This window comes from Lepidochelys kempii, chromosome 15 (assembly GCF_965140285.1).
Source record: "Lepidochelys kempii isolate rLepKem1 chromosome 15, rLepKem1.hap1, whole genome shotgun sequence".
Lineage (NCBI taxonomy): Eukaryota > Metazoa > Chordata > Testudines > Cheloniidae > Lepidochelys > Lepidochelys kempii.
The window spans coordinates 24,728,655-24,741,847 of NC_136394.1; the positions used below are offsets into that span (position 1 = coordinate 24,728,655).

The following is a 13,193-nucleotide window of genomic DNA, read 5'->3' on the forward strand; positions in this document are numbered from 1 at the left end:
TTGTAACATAAGTTTCAAGGTGCTTGAGAACAAAAATTAAAAATTGTCATCTTTTAAATTTAAAAGATAGCTAAAAGTCACTTTGTATTTCTAGGCTATAACTTCTCATAGGGTCTCTTGCCCTTATGCACAAAGCAGCTGAAGAATCCCCAACGTATGGCTTACTTGGGAGAATTAAAAGTAAGTTCCCCTGTATTCCAAGCAAAGTCTAATATAATGGTGTTGAGCTTGCGGTATTTATTACTCTGGCTCTAAATTGCCTTTCATATTTTCTTGGATCCCAAAGCTGTAGCCAAATTGGCTGGTTAAATGTGAATAAATGGTGCATTGTCTTCAAAACAAAGTCTGGCTTATTAAAAAAAGAAGAGATTTCATTTTTATAGTTAAAGTTAATCACACCAAACACAGGGAATGTGGACTGTAAACAGAAGAATGTCCCTGGGAAGTACATACAAGATCATTTCAGTATGTATGTCAAGAATTATCCCAGAGCTAGAGAAATTCTTAAACCTACCTTTAAAGCTGGAACAAAATAGCTGAACCCCAGCAAGATTAAAATGGGAGTTTTTGATAATACTGTAATAAGAAATGCCATGAAATATTTCCCAACTATTTTTCCAGGTACAACTAGACTTATTGTAACTGTACCTGATAGATTTTTGGATATTAGGAATATAGCTTACACATATTTTACTGTATTATAGCACAGACTGTTCTCAGCTCTATCTCGTGTGTAAATACCACAAATAATAATATAATGGGCGCTAAACACGCATGATTTAGTCTGAAAATAGCATTAATTGTTGATTCACCAATTGCCCATGCTCTCTGATAAACTGCAAAGAGCAGGCAATTAAAACAGGAGCACAAATTCATGGACTGCATAATTACTCACAGATCTGTGAGTTCTCCTTAAATGGTGAGATGAAAGCTAATTAGAAGCTGACATTTAATAGTATGACGCAAGCATCATTTTCCATAGTTTTACTTTCCTAACAGAACCAAGTGCAAGCACAGTATTTGCAGAGTGGAAATTAGATGGAACGAAATTCCGTTTATAGAAAAGTAGAATGATAGTCCCATACAACTAATAAATAACTTATTTCACCATTTTGCAGTGTGCCAACTGCAAGTCTGTTTAGAGTAAATCTCCACTTATGGTACAGTCCCATGTCTCAAGCATTTGCATTGCTTCCTCCTCCATATTTGAACATAAGATTGCTTTTTATATGAGTGGGTCTGTGTTTCTTCTACACCTACTAGAGCACAAAAGCATCCACCACATAACAAGCCTACATCCTAACAGCAAGGGCTCACAGCTAACATGGCTGTAATGTGGTGTCCAGTTGGCAAACAATTATAACATTAACCTCTCAAAATGCTGCCTAACATCCATGTGTGTCCAAAATCAAAGAAATAGCTGGACAATAGAATTTTGTTTTTCCATAAACCTTAAAAATATTTATTCTACAGAAGTCAAGAAGTAAGACCCTGGGGTAAATTCATCCAGAGTATTCCATTATTTGTACCCACTTATACCAAGGTTGAATTTGGTCCCTGATCAGTAAGGTGTTATTCTGTACAATCTCCTTTTCGGAGGGGCTGACCTAAGAGTGTACTCGGTCTGATAACTATCTTCATGGCAGCTCATCTGACTCTGTTGTAGAGTTTTATACAGGTTTCTAGCTGTATTTTGGTCCAACACACCTTCATTAATCCCTCCTCACACATTTCGTTTTATGACTGCATAACAAGGACCCGATCCTGCAAAGTCTTAGGCGCGGGGTTATGCAAGTAGGTACGCCCCTGAAGTTAATGACAACGTTAGTGTAAAATTACTCACATGGGGGATGAGTTACTAAGTGTGGAACCTCAATATTTACTTTATGAATTTGTTTTTTTTAAATTAAAACCCACCCTATTACTTTGGTGAGCAACAGTTAGTGCTCGTGTGAGGACGTTGGCATATTAAGGTATAAAAGACAGTTTTCAATAAAATGTTAAACACATCCTGAGAACCTGAAAACTGAAACGAAGGTGAACTTTCAGTGCAAATCTGCACAGGGGGGAGAAGGGAGTAGAGTGGCAACTGAAATTCATAAAGTATAATTCTTTCCTATGGAGAGCTAATGTCTCTGTGCTGCAGAAAGTTTTTACTCTGTATTTAAGCCAATTAAATATGCGGTTGAATACATCAAAAAATGTTTGTTTTTTAACAGAAAAAATGTTTGAAAGAACCTTGGGCAAAAATCCTTCCCTCCAGAAAATCCTCCTAAACCTCGGTCTTTAAAAGCAATTTATAATGCAACAGATTGAAATTGACAAAATGAAGCAGAACAAAAGTCCTAATGAATCTGCTTAAATCCGTCTCCACCCTCAAACACTTCACAGACCCTTTGTCAAGATGATCAGAATCCGGCTTCTATCTATATAGCTGCTGCCAGGAGTTCAATCCTGAAAACCAATAGAGCTGTACTGTTCAGCCATACCGTGCATGACTTCAAACAGCATCACTCTCTGAAGCACGATTCAGGCAAACAGCAGCAGCACAGAGCCACCTCTCAAGCAAAAACAACTTCATCCTTTGGAAGAGAACATGAACCTTTCCAAATCTTGTCTCTGATACCAACGGCCCTGACACATGTACATAAACGGTTCTGAATAGTGCACTGTTCTACATTCAGAGCAGAAATGACTGTAACACTGTTGCTCCATGCTCACAAACCAATCGGACTGATTTGGAATGAAATCATTTCAGCATAGCTGAGAAGCCAGCTCTGGTATGTCTAGTCACAACCTCAGACCTAGCCCCATGTAGCATTGCATTAAGCAGCCTTGTACTCTCTCTTACTACACAGAACCATGTCACCCAGGCCAGTGGTTCTTAACTAGGGGTACACGTGCCCCTGAGGGTATGCAGAGGGTGGCCAGGGGATACATCAGCTCATCTAGATATTTGCCTAGTTTTACAACAGGCTACATAACAAGCACTAGCAAAGTCAGGACAAACTAAAATTTCATACAGACAATGACTTGTTTATACCGCTTTATATACTATACACTGAAATGTAAGTACAAGATTCATATTCCAATTGACTTATTTTATAATTAGGTAGTAAACTGAGAAAGTCAGCAAGTTTTGAGTAATAATGTGCTGTGACACTTTTGTATTTTCATGTCTGATTTTGTAAGCAAGTAGCTTGAGGTGAAACTTGGGGTACGCAAGACAAATCAGATGCCTGAAAGGGGTACAGTAATCTGGAAAGGTTGAGAGCCACTGAGCTAGACTGATTTCTTATTTCTTTCTTTACACTGGAAATTGAAGCATGTGTCTGATGTGTTTTAAATAGCAAACGCTTACTGTGATTTATCCTCCAGCTCCCACTCCAAACTGCAAATAATTCACCACCGGGAAGTGATGGGGCTCTGAATGTCCCCAGACCCCCCTGAACTCTGTCACTGATTCTCCACCAGGGGTCAAACCTTTGCCAGCCAGTCCTAACAGTACAGTAAGGAACTAGGCTGCTGGCTGCTTCCACGGTTTGAAGCTGGAGCAGGGGTTCCAGAGTTGAAGTGTAGCTGTCTTCAGGGAGGATTAACCCATGAAGTGCTCTGTAAGAGCCTTTTAATGTTTTGCCTCTGGGGTCACCAGTGGCCCATCCCATCTCATGAAGCCTGGATGAAGAGAGGGATTCATCATGAGGGAGTCCACTCCTCACTGGAGACCACATCCAGGTCACCCTGAGGTGCAAGGGGTTGGGTTTATAAGAGGGTCCATTTGTGAAACCTAAATGCAGGTTTGGATTTTAAACACCTACCCCCCAATGCTGGAGGCTACTGGAATCCAGGTTTGGGTCTGAGTTACTCTTCTCATTCCCTGCCTGCCTCTGACACCCAAACAGGCTCCTACAAAAGCCCTTTCTTCCTCCCACCCTTTGTCCCTCTTGTCTATTTGGATTGTAAACTCTCTGGGGCCGATCCCAGAACAAAAGCCTCCTGATGTGGCATAAGGGGTGGTCCCCAGTGAAAGATGGAGACAGTTCCCCACTTAAACCCCTGAGGAGCTAGGAACAGGAACCACCCCAGCCTCTCACCCTTGGGAGGAAGCTGTAGGGCGCCAGGAAAGGCTCTTACCACTTTGCCTTCCTTGACTTCCTTTCTGGGCTCATGTCCTGGGTGATCCGTCCCCCTGCTGCTGCCCTCGGCTCTGCCCTCGATGATCCCGGGAGCCAGGGTGTAGAAAGGGGGGCTTGGGCTGGGAGGCAGTCCGGAATCCGGACTGTCCAGCAGGCCCTCCCGGCTCTTCTCTTTCAGACTCTCTTCCATTCCTTGCAGGTGCAGGTGGCCCACCATCTCTGGGCGGCAGCGAGGGGAGCGGAGCCACGCTGAAGAAAATCCGCCTCCTCCCTGAGCTTGAAGGCAGGAGGTGAAGGGCTTCGGGCACGGCCAGGAACCCCACAGTCCAGCCAAGGAGCCGCCCCCGCTCTGGCACAGCGGCCCGCAGCCCGAGCTGACCCTGCGGGGGAAGGGAGCAGAGAGGGCGCATCAGAGACAAGACCAGCCCTGAGCCGCTCCAAACCTCGGTCACGCTGGGTGCCCTGCCGAAGGAAGGGGAGCCAGGGCGCTGCCCCCAGCAAAGGCCAGGGCAAGAGGCTAAAGGTGCCGAAGAAGGTTCCGTTCCCTCTTCCACTCCTACCCCTAGCCCCGGCGCAGAGCGCCCAGACCCTACCACCGGGGCAGGGCGTCCCCTTCCCCAGCCCTGTCCCCGAAGCAGAGCGCACGTATGAGACCCTCTCGCTCCCTAGAGCAAAGCACGTTGGGCCCCCCTCCGCCAGGCGCAGATCCCCTGGCTCCCCGCCTTGGGGATACCACCCCCCTCCCCTTGTCACCCATCGCTGAGCCGGGGTCGAGCGCTTGGCTCACCCCGAGCCCCTCTCCTCGGAACAGAGCGCCCGGCTCTCCACGGCGATCCACCGCCCACCCCGGCACCTGGGCCACTGACAGCGCCACCAGGGCAGGGCGCGGGGAACGCAGGGCACCGACCCGCCCCCCTCCAGCCGCAGCAGCGTCTCCGCCCCGCACGGATCCGCCTCCAATTCGCCCCTGTGCTCGGTGCACGGGGACGGGCAAACTTAGCCCAGCCCAGCCCCCCTCGCCTCGCCCTCCGCACGCCGGGGGAGCGGGGGCACGGATCGAACCCGGGCTGCCTCGCCGGGCCACGCCAGGAGTGAAGCGGAGCCGCGTTGGGGGTTGGTGCCCCCCCCCTCCTCCCCCCATACTGTGCTTGGCTTGACCACGCTTCCTTCCTGCTGCGCCCCCAACACGCCCGGCAGCCACGACGGGGGCACGGGGCAGGCGACTGCCCCCCGCCTCCCCCTGGCGAGCCCACCGGGACCCGGGGCTCAGTGTTGGAGAGCCCCGCCCCCCCCGGGGAGTGGTGGTGGGGGGGGTGTCCCCCGTGCGTTTGCAAAGTGCAAACCGCCCCTGCTGCACCCCGGGGCCCGGAGCCCCGCACCCCGCCGCGTGCGGCCGGAGAGCCGGCAGGAGGCGCGGAGCCGAGCGCAAGCGGCGGCCGTTTACTTGCGGTGCAGCAAGCGGTCCCCCGCGGCAGGCGGCTCCCCGCGGCACCGGGCGCTCGGCTCTGGCTCGCGGCCGCCAGGGAGAGCTCGCCCGGTCCTGCGCTCGGGCGCCGGGGGGCTGCTGCCGCTGCCGCTGCCGCTGCCGCCGCCGCCGCCGGAGAGATCCTGGGGAAATCCTGCCGCTCGCTCTGGTTCTCCCCGCCTCCTGCCGCTCGCTGGTTTAGCTTAATGGGGTGGGTGGAGAACCAAGGGGCCCTCCCGAACCCCAGCCCCCCACCCCTTCTGTGCGTGTTCAGTCACTTCCCCGGCAGGGGAACCGGCTTCTCGCAGCCCCGTCGCTGGCGTTTTCGGTGCTGTGCGTTGCTACTGGCTCAGGCAAGGCCAACACATCCTGCCCCTGCAGCCTCCAGGCTTTTTTTGTGTAGGGGGCGCCTCCCTCTGACTCTCATCCAGCTACCCCCTACACTTGCCTGGGTTCTTATTTATAGGCCCATCTGCAGGGCTGGGCATTGCCCCGTGGGCTGGAGAGCGGCATTTCCTGAAGGGGACTGGGGGAGAAGCTGGGGATGGTGCTTGGAAAATGGGCCTTTAACAACATATGGCAGGCTGGTTTCCTGAAGGTGGGAGCCACTGCCCTAGCCTGTCCTGGGGAAGGTCCCCAGTGGGCCGAATGCTACACCAGGCCCTTGACTTTATTGACGCAACACTCATTTACATCAGCTGAGGTGCTGACTCGCCACATGCCAGGGCTGTAACATTAGGGTGCCCCAGCACTTCGACCCTTTGGATACCCAGGCTGGGGCTACCATGAAAAGTTAGGTAACCACAGCGACGTGGGTCAGGGCTGTGCACAAGCCACACATTGCGCGCCGTAACTGTGCTTACCTAACCCCCCCTCCCCTCCCATGGAGCTGCAGCTATCGATGGACAAACGCTTCCCATTGTTTGGGGTAGTGGTATTCCTACACCGTCAGGACAAACTCCGTCTGCAGCTACACCGGGGGTTCTGACCATTCCAAAAACTCAGCAAACCAATCCAGCGCAGGAGGAAAAGCTTTTATTTTCACCTGGTTTCTGCAAAGAGAAACTGCAGAATCGATTTTCTTACAGCTTACAATGTGGAGCGAATGTGTGTCAGTGTACACCTTGAAGGGGGGGCTAGGAGGAGCTGGCATCAGGTATCCACCACCTGCCTAGCCAACCTGAGTCTGCTGCTTATTGCACCACATTACCTTGTCCTCCTGCTGCGTGTGTTCCTCAGGCACCTTTTGCATCTGTGCATATCCTAGATTGTGAGAAATTTGGGGCAGGGCCTGCTGATAATACAGACCAGCTTTCAGGCGCTTTAGAGCAGGCTCTTGCCTCATGAGCAGGCCTGTTGAATTCAACGGGACTGTTTGCTGAGAGTAAGGATGTCTCACCTTGGACCTAATGATGCACAGCACAATGGGGCCTACCCAGGGCCTTGATTCGAGCCACTTGGCACTATGGTAAGGCAAAACCCACAAGGAGATGTTTTTGTAAGTTGGAATAACAAGTGAGGGGGCTAATTATCATAGTATGGACTATGCCTGGTACTGATGGTTTGTAGGATCGGGACCGGAGCTAGACACTAATAGTTGGGGAAGAGAGAGAGGCTGCAACATAAAACAAATCATGTGGTTTGACTTGGTAGGTTAAGGACCTGGCCTGCTACTTCCAGGAGGACTTTTTTTTAATACAGCATGACTTTGATTTTTATTCTCCACAGGCCGGCTCTGCCACCCTTACCCACATTGAGTAATGCCTTACGGCCAGGTTTTTAATGCTATTTGGGCACCTGATATGTCAGGTAGTACCTACTGGGCTGTTCAAACGCATCTAGGTGTCTAACTCCCATTTAAACCAATGGTTTTTTGGCATCTAAATACCTTTACAAATCTGGCCCTTACTCCGTACCCCAGTTTTATACTCATATAACTCCATCATCTTTACTAGCGCTGCTCCTGATATACTCTGGTGTCCCTGAGTTCAGAATCAGCTCACTGACTTCAGCCTCCTTGAGTTGTTGGTGTGACTTTAGTGCAGTAAACTACTCAGTGTGAGTAAAGGAAGGCAGAGTCTGACATCAAACGAGCCATGCTCCTGCACAGTCCCCTCCAGTCGCCGCCAGTCCGTTCGGGTGGTGGTAGAGGAACTTGGCTGTCAGTAAAACTAGATTTGATTAGGTTTATTCAAGTTCAGGTCAAAACAAAGGCCAAGGATGCCCAAAGCCACTCTTGGCTGAACTGAAGTGCCTCTCTCAGATTAGCTATAGTGATTTGTATGCACTGAGCAGTGCAGAAAAATGTAGCTGATTTATAAATGTCAAATAGCCAGCAAGCAGCCCACACAATAACCTCAGTGAATTATTACCTCTGACCCATTCATCAAACCCAGCCAATCATCTGGTAGTGCAGAGTGATTTAAAGCCTATTACTGTAAGAGCTTTAATGTCTCACACAGAATGGAGCTGATCTGCAAATGTCAAAGGGGGGCTGAAGGTCACAATGGCCATAAATTAGGCCTTGGCTTACCACCTATGGAGTTAGAGGATCCCCTGGCACGCTAACTCCCTTGAACATTCAACCGGTTAGCCCAATGTAGCCTGTCATCAACCCGCCCTCCTGAACTGGTGAGTCTGTACTGGCAAGAGCAAGCATGGTGCTGTGCAAGGCTGTGTGAGGGGCAAAGGTAGTGAGACAAAGAACTTGGGCTATGGAGAAGGGGTGAGGGAGACCGTTTCTCCTATTATGGATTGCCTATGTTTCAATGGAGCTATCACCCTGAAGCTGTGGCCCGTGTCTCAACTGGGTGGGACCAGGTTAAAGAAGCCATTTTCATCGCCGTCTCAAGACATGGCAAAAAGGGACCGGTGTGGATCGATGCTGGTTGACCGCATTATCCAGAAGACTTTTACCTGTGCCTGGTGACAGTGTGCCTGTGCCTTGCCCAAGGAAGGACTGAGAATGGACTTCAGGCTTTACCAGTTATCTTTGCTATCTCTATGAGAGAGAACCGTGCATATGCATTACGAGACAGTCTTTCCTTACATGAGCCCGTGCTATTTTTTTCCCAGGGCCCCTGCCTCATTCGGTAAACTGGCTGGCCTGTGTGCTGAGGATGACTCGGGATCACGTAGTGGAGGCAGCTGCCTGTAGGACTAGTACCGCATCCATTGCGGAAGGTGGAAGGTGTGTATCTTAATGATGTTTTGGTTTTAAAGTGGGAGGAAACCTAGCCACCGAATCTTTAGCGAGGGCGAGCCGGGCGTTTCGAAGTGTAGACAAAATCCATTGCCATCACGGTCTTCTGCTTGGCATCCTTGGATCATTATTAGATGAATATTTGCCAGAATCCAGACTCAAGAAGGACGTCAGGGTTTGCTTCAGAGAGACAGGAGTACGGCATACAGGTAGACAGGTACTGTATGGCATCCACCAAAATATGAAAAACAGCTAGGGGCTGTTATATAGATAGTGGAAATTGTCATAGCTCCAGTTTTAAGAACATCTTTTCAGCATGGTGACGTCAGAAGTAGGGCACCTCAAGGAACCTGTGGGCACCTGAAAAAATGCTCCCTCATGCCGGGCTTGCCAGTTTAGAGAGTTGTAACGCCAGGAGTGATACGTTTCCAAATTATGGCTTGGAAGGCAGGAAGGAGCAGGGGCATTGGGCCCTGACTGGTGTGGTTGAACCAAGAGGAAGGAAGAGAGTGGAGGGAAGTTTTCCAAAATGGCGGTGTGCAGCCGGCACAATGGGCAGCCGTGTCCTAAAGAGACAAGTGGTGGCACAGCAGCCTGCCCCCCCACCAGTGCTTCTGAAAGAGTGACCTTAGTTAGCAGGGAATGGGAGTACAAAATAATAAAAAAGCACCAAATCAGCAAACCTCCAAGAAAAGCCGCATTTGTCAAATGGCCCACAGCTGTTATTTCCATCTCAGTTGGTGATGTGTTTTTAGCAGCCGTTATTAAGTTAGTCTTTGTAAACTATACATTCTTGCAACCCCCTGTTGTTTTTCTTCATCAGCTTGTTTCACTGAGACAAACAACATAGGACCTGATCCTGAGAAGCACTGAGCACCCCCACGTCGTTGGGAGCTGCCAGTACTCAGTATCGCTCTGGATCAGACCCTTACTACACCAGTCAGATGAGTCTGATGCCGGAAGGGCCTTTCAAGTCCATGTAGATTACAGCAGAATGGAACTGAACCGCTGCTTAGTTCATATAAGTTCACATAGGTGAGATCCACATCTGGCGTAAGCAGTCCTAGCTCCAGTGAAGTCCGGGGAGCCACACGCGTTGCATCAGCTGAGGGTCTGTCTGCTGAGTTCCATGCCGTTGTGCGTGGGATTTTCAGACAAGACCTTACAAGCCCAGGTCCATTCTTTTCTGCATGGACATTAAAGATCTCAAGGACCATTGCGTGTAAGTGACAGATCTTTGCCCCATGTCCTTGGCCAAACTTTCTCCCTTTTTGTGGGGTATTTTGCAATGTACAGGCTGTTCTCTTTCCAGCTGGTGGCTGCCCTCAGCAGGTCTGTAAGTATAAAAGTGCTGATTCTCCTCTGCTTATACCAGTTTCACACCAGGTCAGTGGAGTGACTCCTGCTTTTCACTGGTGGGAGATGAGAAATAGGCTCAGCTTTCTCCTCCCACACATCTCCCCCTCATGGTCCCTCCACCGCCCACCATAAACCTCTCCCTCTCTTCCCCTTCACTGCCTTCCTTTGTTTCCATACTCCTATGCTTCTATTAATTCTTCCCCTCACCTGTCACCTCCCATCCACTCTGGCCCCCAAAATAGCAATAAAAAACCCTGCGGTGCCAACCATCACTCTGCTCATTCTCTGTGTTATGTCCCTTTCCCGCACCTTTAATCTGTCTTGATTATTTAGATGTCGAGTCTTTAGGGCATGGGCTGTATTCTCTTCCGTGTCCCAGCACAACGGTGTTCCAATCCCGACTGAGGCCTTTGGTTGCTCCCAACATAAAACAGTCCTATAGTTTGTCAGTTGCATCAGACTCCTTCAGGCTAAGTGTGCCACATCAGTCTAAAGCGTGAGGATGATTTTCCAAGTCTGACCAAGCTGCTGGGGAGGAAGAGGGATTGCAGGCCGCTTGGCTGTGTTTCATTAGTAAAGGGAAGCACCTGAGTCAAGCAGCCAGCTCTGGCATAAACAGCAGCCTGTGAATACCACAGAGAGGCAACAACAACAACAACAAGCCTTTGGTTTGGTAGCATAGCTCTTTGGCGCTGTAATCTAGCCTCCAGTAGACTGCGTTAATGGCAAGTACCTAGGCACTTGGGTAATTGCAGCCTGGGAACTAAGCCACCTTTCTGATTCTTTGTTTCATGCTTTTGTACGCCACCCGCACCCCCCCTTCTCTGTCAGAAGGAGGGAATTCTTGCATTTGGGGGGATTCTCTTATAAAGATTGTGGCCAGCCTCTGAGCTTAGTCCAGTCTAAAACAAGCTATTTGTTAGGCCAAATTCAACCTGCAGGGGCACTTGCATAAAGCCAGAGGAAATCAGTTGAAGTCAGTGTAGTTAGTAGCTTGTCTGAGTGCAGAGATTGGTCCATTGGCATCATTAGCGTTACTCTGTATTGAAATCGAAATCAGAATCTGGACCCACTTCTTGGAGCGAAGCTCTGAGGATCTGCGTGAGATCAGAGGAGTCCATTTGTCATCTGTGCTACCCATGTGATTATATTTCTATAAAACGCTGGTTGGTTTTTTGTTTAGGTCTGGGTTTTTTTGTGTGCCTTAAACAAAAACGTCTTCCCCAGACTCCCCCCTCTTAACTTTGTTTTCTTAAACTTGACTCTCTACGCTGCTCCGAGAGGGTTTATAAAATCCAGTGTGGAAAGAAACTAAGCAGGCTAAGTCACACAAGGAAGGCATATCTAGGTCCATGCAGTTTACTGTGTGTCTGTCTCTTAGATTGAGATTTTCCAACACTACCCTTAAGGAGTTGAACATTCAGTTATTGCCAAAGTCAATGGGAAATGGGCACTCAAGTGCCATAGGCAGTTTGGCATATCGCAGCCCCAGGGCCTAGTTTTTGAAAGATCAGGTGTGCAATTGCGTGTGTACAAAGGCACATGTGCGCACTTGCATGTTGAATTTGTGCATGCAAAATTACTATGATTGCATTCACAAATTGGGTGCTTGCACAATTCTCTCTGTTTGGGCCACTCAGGAGAAAGCTGGATGCTGCCAAGAATCTGGTTCAGGGTATGAACAAAACCCGATTGGCCGTGATTATTTGCACAAAATTGTATATGCATGTTGGCATGCCTCACCTTGCTGAAAAACCTGACCTTAAACACTGTCTCTCTTATTTCTCTAACTATTCTATCAGCTCAATTTTAGTGTATTAAGATTGCAGCCCTGCTTACATGGCAGAATGTCAATATCACGTGCTAAATTTCCTACTCCTGCTGCCAGCCTTAAAAGACAAATAAGGTTAGGAAAGAAAAAGAAATGATACTAACACCGACATCAGGACTTTTCCTGAAGCAGGCTGGGTGGCAAAATGTTAAGAATGTTAGGAATTTCCATTACGGCTTACCATTAAACTAGATCCTTTGGGAACACCCACAACATAACTAGACCCAATAAAAACGACTTGTCAAGGTTCCTTCCCCACTCTGAACTGTAGGGTACAGATGTGGGGACCTGCATGAAAACCTCCTAAGCTTACTTTTACCAGCTTAGGTTAAAATTTCCCCAAGGTACAAACTATTTTACCTTTTGCCCTTGTACTTTATCGCTGCCACCACCAAACGTCTAATAGGTATATAACTGGGAAAGAGCCCGTTTGGAAACGTCTTTCCCCCCAAAATCCTCCCAAACCTTACACCCCCTTTCCTGGGGAAGGTTTGATAAAAATCCTCACCAATTTGCATAGGTGAACGTAGACCCAAACCCTTGGATCTTAAGAATGAAAAAGCATTCAGATTCTTAAAAGAAGAATTTTAATAGAAGAAAAAGTAAAAGAATCACCTCTGTAAAATCAGGATGGTAAATACCTTACAGGATAATTAGATTCAAAACATAGAGAATCCCTGTTGGCAAAACCTTAAGTTACAAAAAGACACAAAAACAGGAATCTACATTCCATTCAGCACAGCTTATTTTCTCAGCCATTTAAAGGAATCACAATCTAACGCATATCTAGCTAGATTACTTACTAAGTTCTAAGACTCCATTCCTGTTCTGTCCCCGGTGAAAGCATCGCACAGACAGAGAGAGGGGCTTTGTTTCTCCCTCCCCCCAGGTTTTGAAAGTATCTTATCTCCTCATTGGTCATTTTGGTCAGGTGCCAGCAAGGTTATTCTAGCTTCTTAACCCTTTACAGGTGAAAGGGTTTTTCCTCTGGCCAGGAGGGATTTTAAAGGTGTTTACCCTTCCCTTTATATTTATGACACAACTTAAGCCACTCTTGGATGTAGCCATCTTTTGTTTCCCTTTGAAAAGGTGGAGCGTGTGTCTCAGCTGTCATTTGATGTGCTCCTGTGAATAAAACTCCAAGGTGCTGTAGGTCTGAAATATCAGCATGGCTGGAGCCAAGAGGGTGTAGCTCTGTGT

At 48.5% G+C, this 13,193-nt stretch overlaps 1 protein-coding gene across 2 annotated transcripts in view; it reads right to left on the minus strand.

Moving 5' to 3' along the window:
• RFLNA (refilin A) overlaps positions 1–5,654 on the minus strand; it is a 33,942-nt gene extending 28,288 nt beyond the window's left edge. Inside the window, exons 1-2 of one of the 2 annotated variants that reach the window (XM_073312857.2) lie at positions 5,581–5,654; positions 4,135–4,516 (exon numbers count right to left, since the gene is read on the minus strand). In XM_073312857.2, coding sequence (XP_073168958.1) covers positions 4,135–4,353 — 219 coding nt within the window. In that variant the 5' untranslated portion in view covers positions 4,354–4,516; positions 5,581–5,654. Of the gene's footprint in view, positions 1–4,134; positions 4,517–4,923; positions 5,161–5,580 lie in introns of those variants that run through there. The other variant, XM_073312856.2, reaches the window with a different exon arrangement.
• Between the last annotated feature and the right edge of the window lie 7,539 nt (positions 5,655–13,193).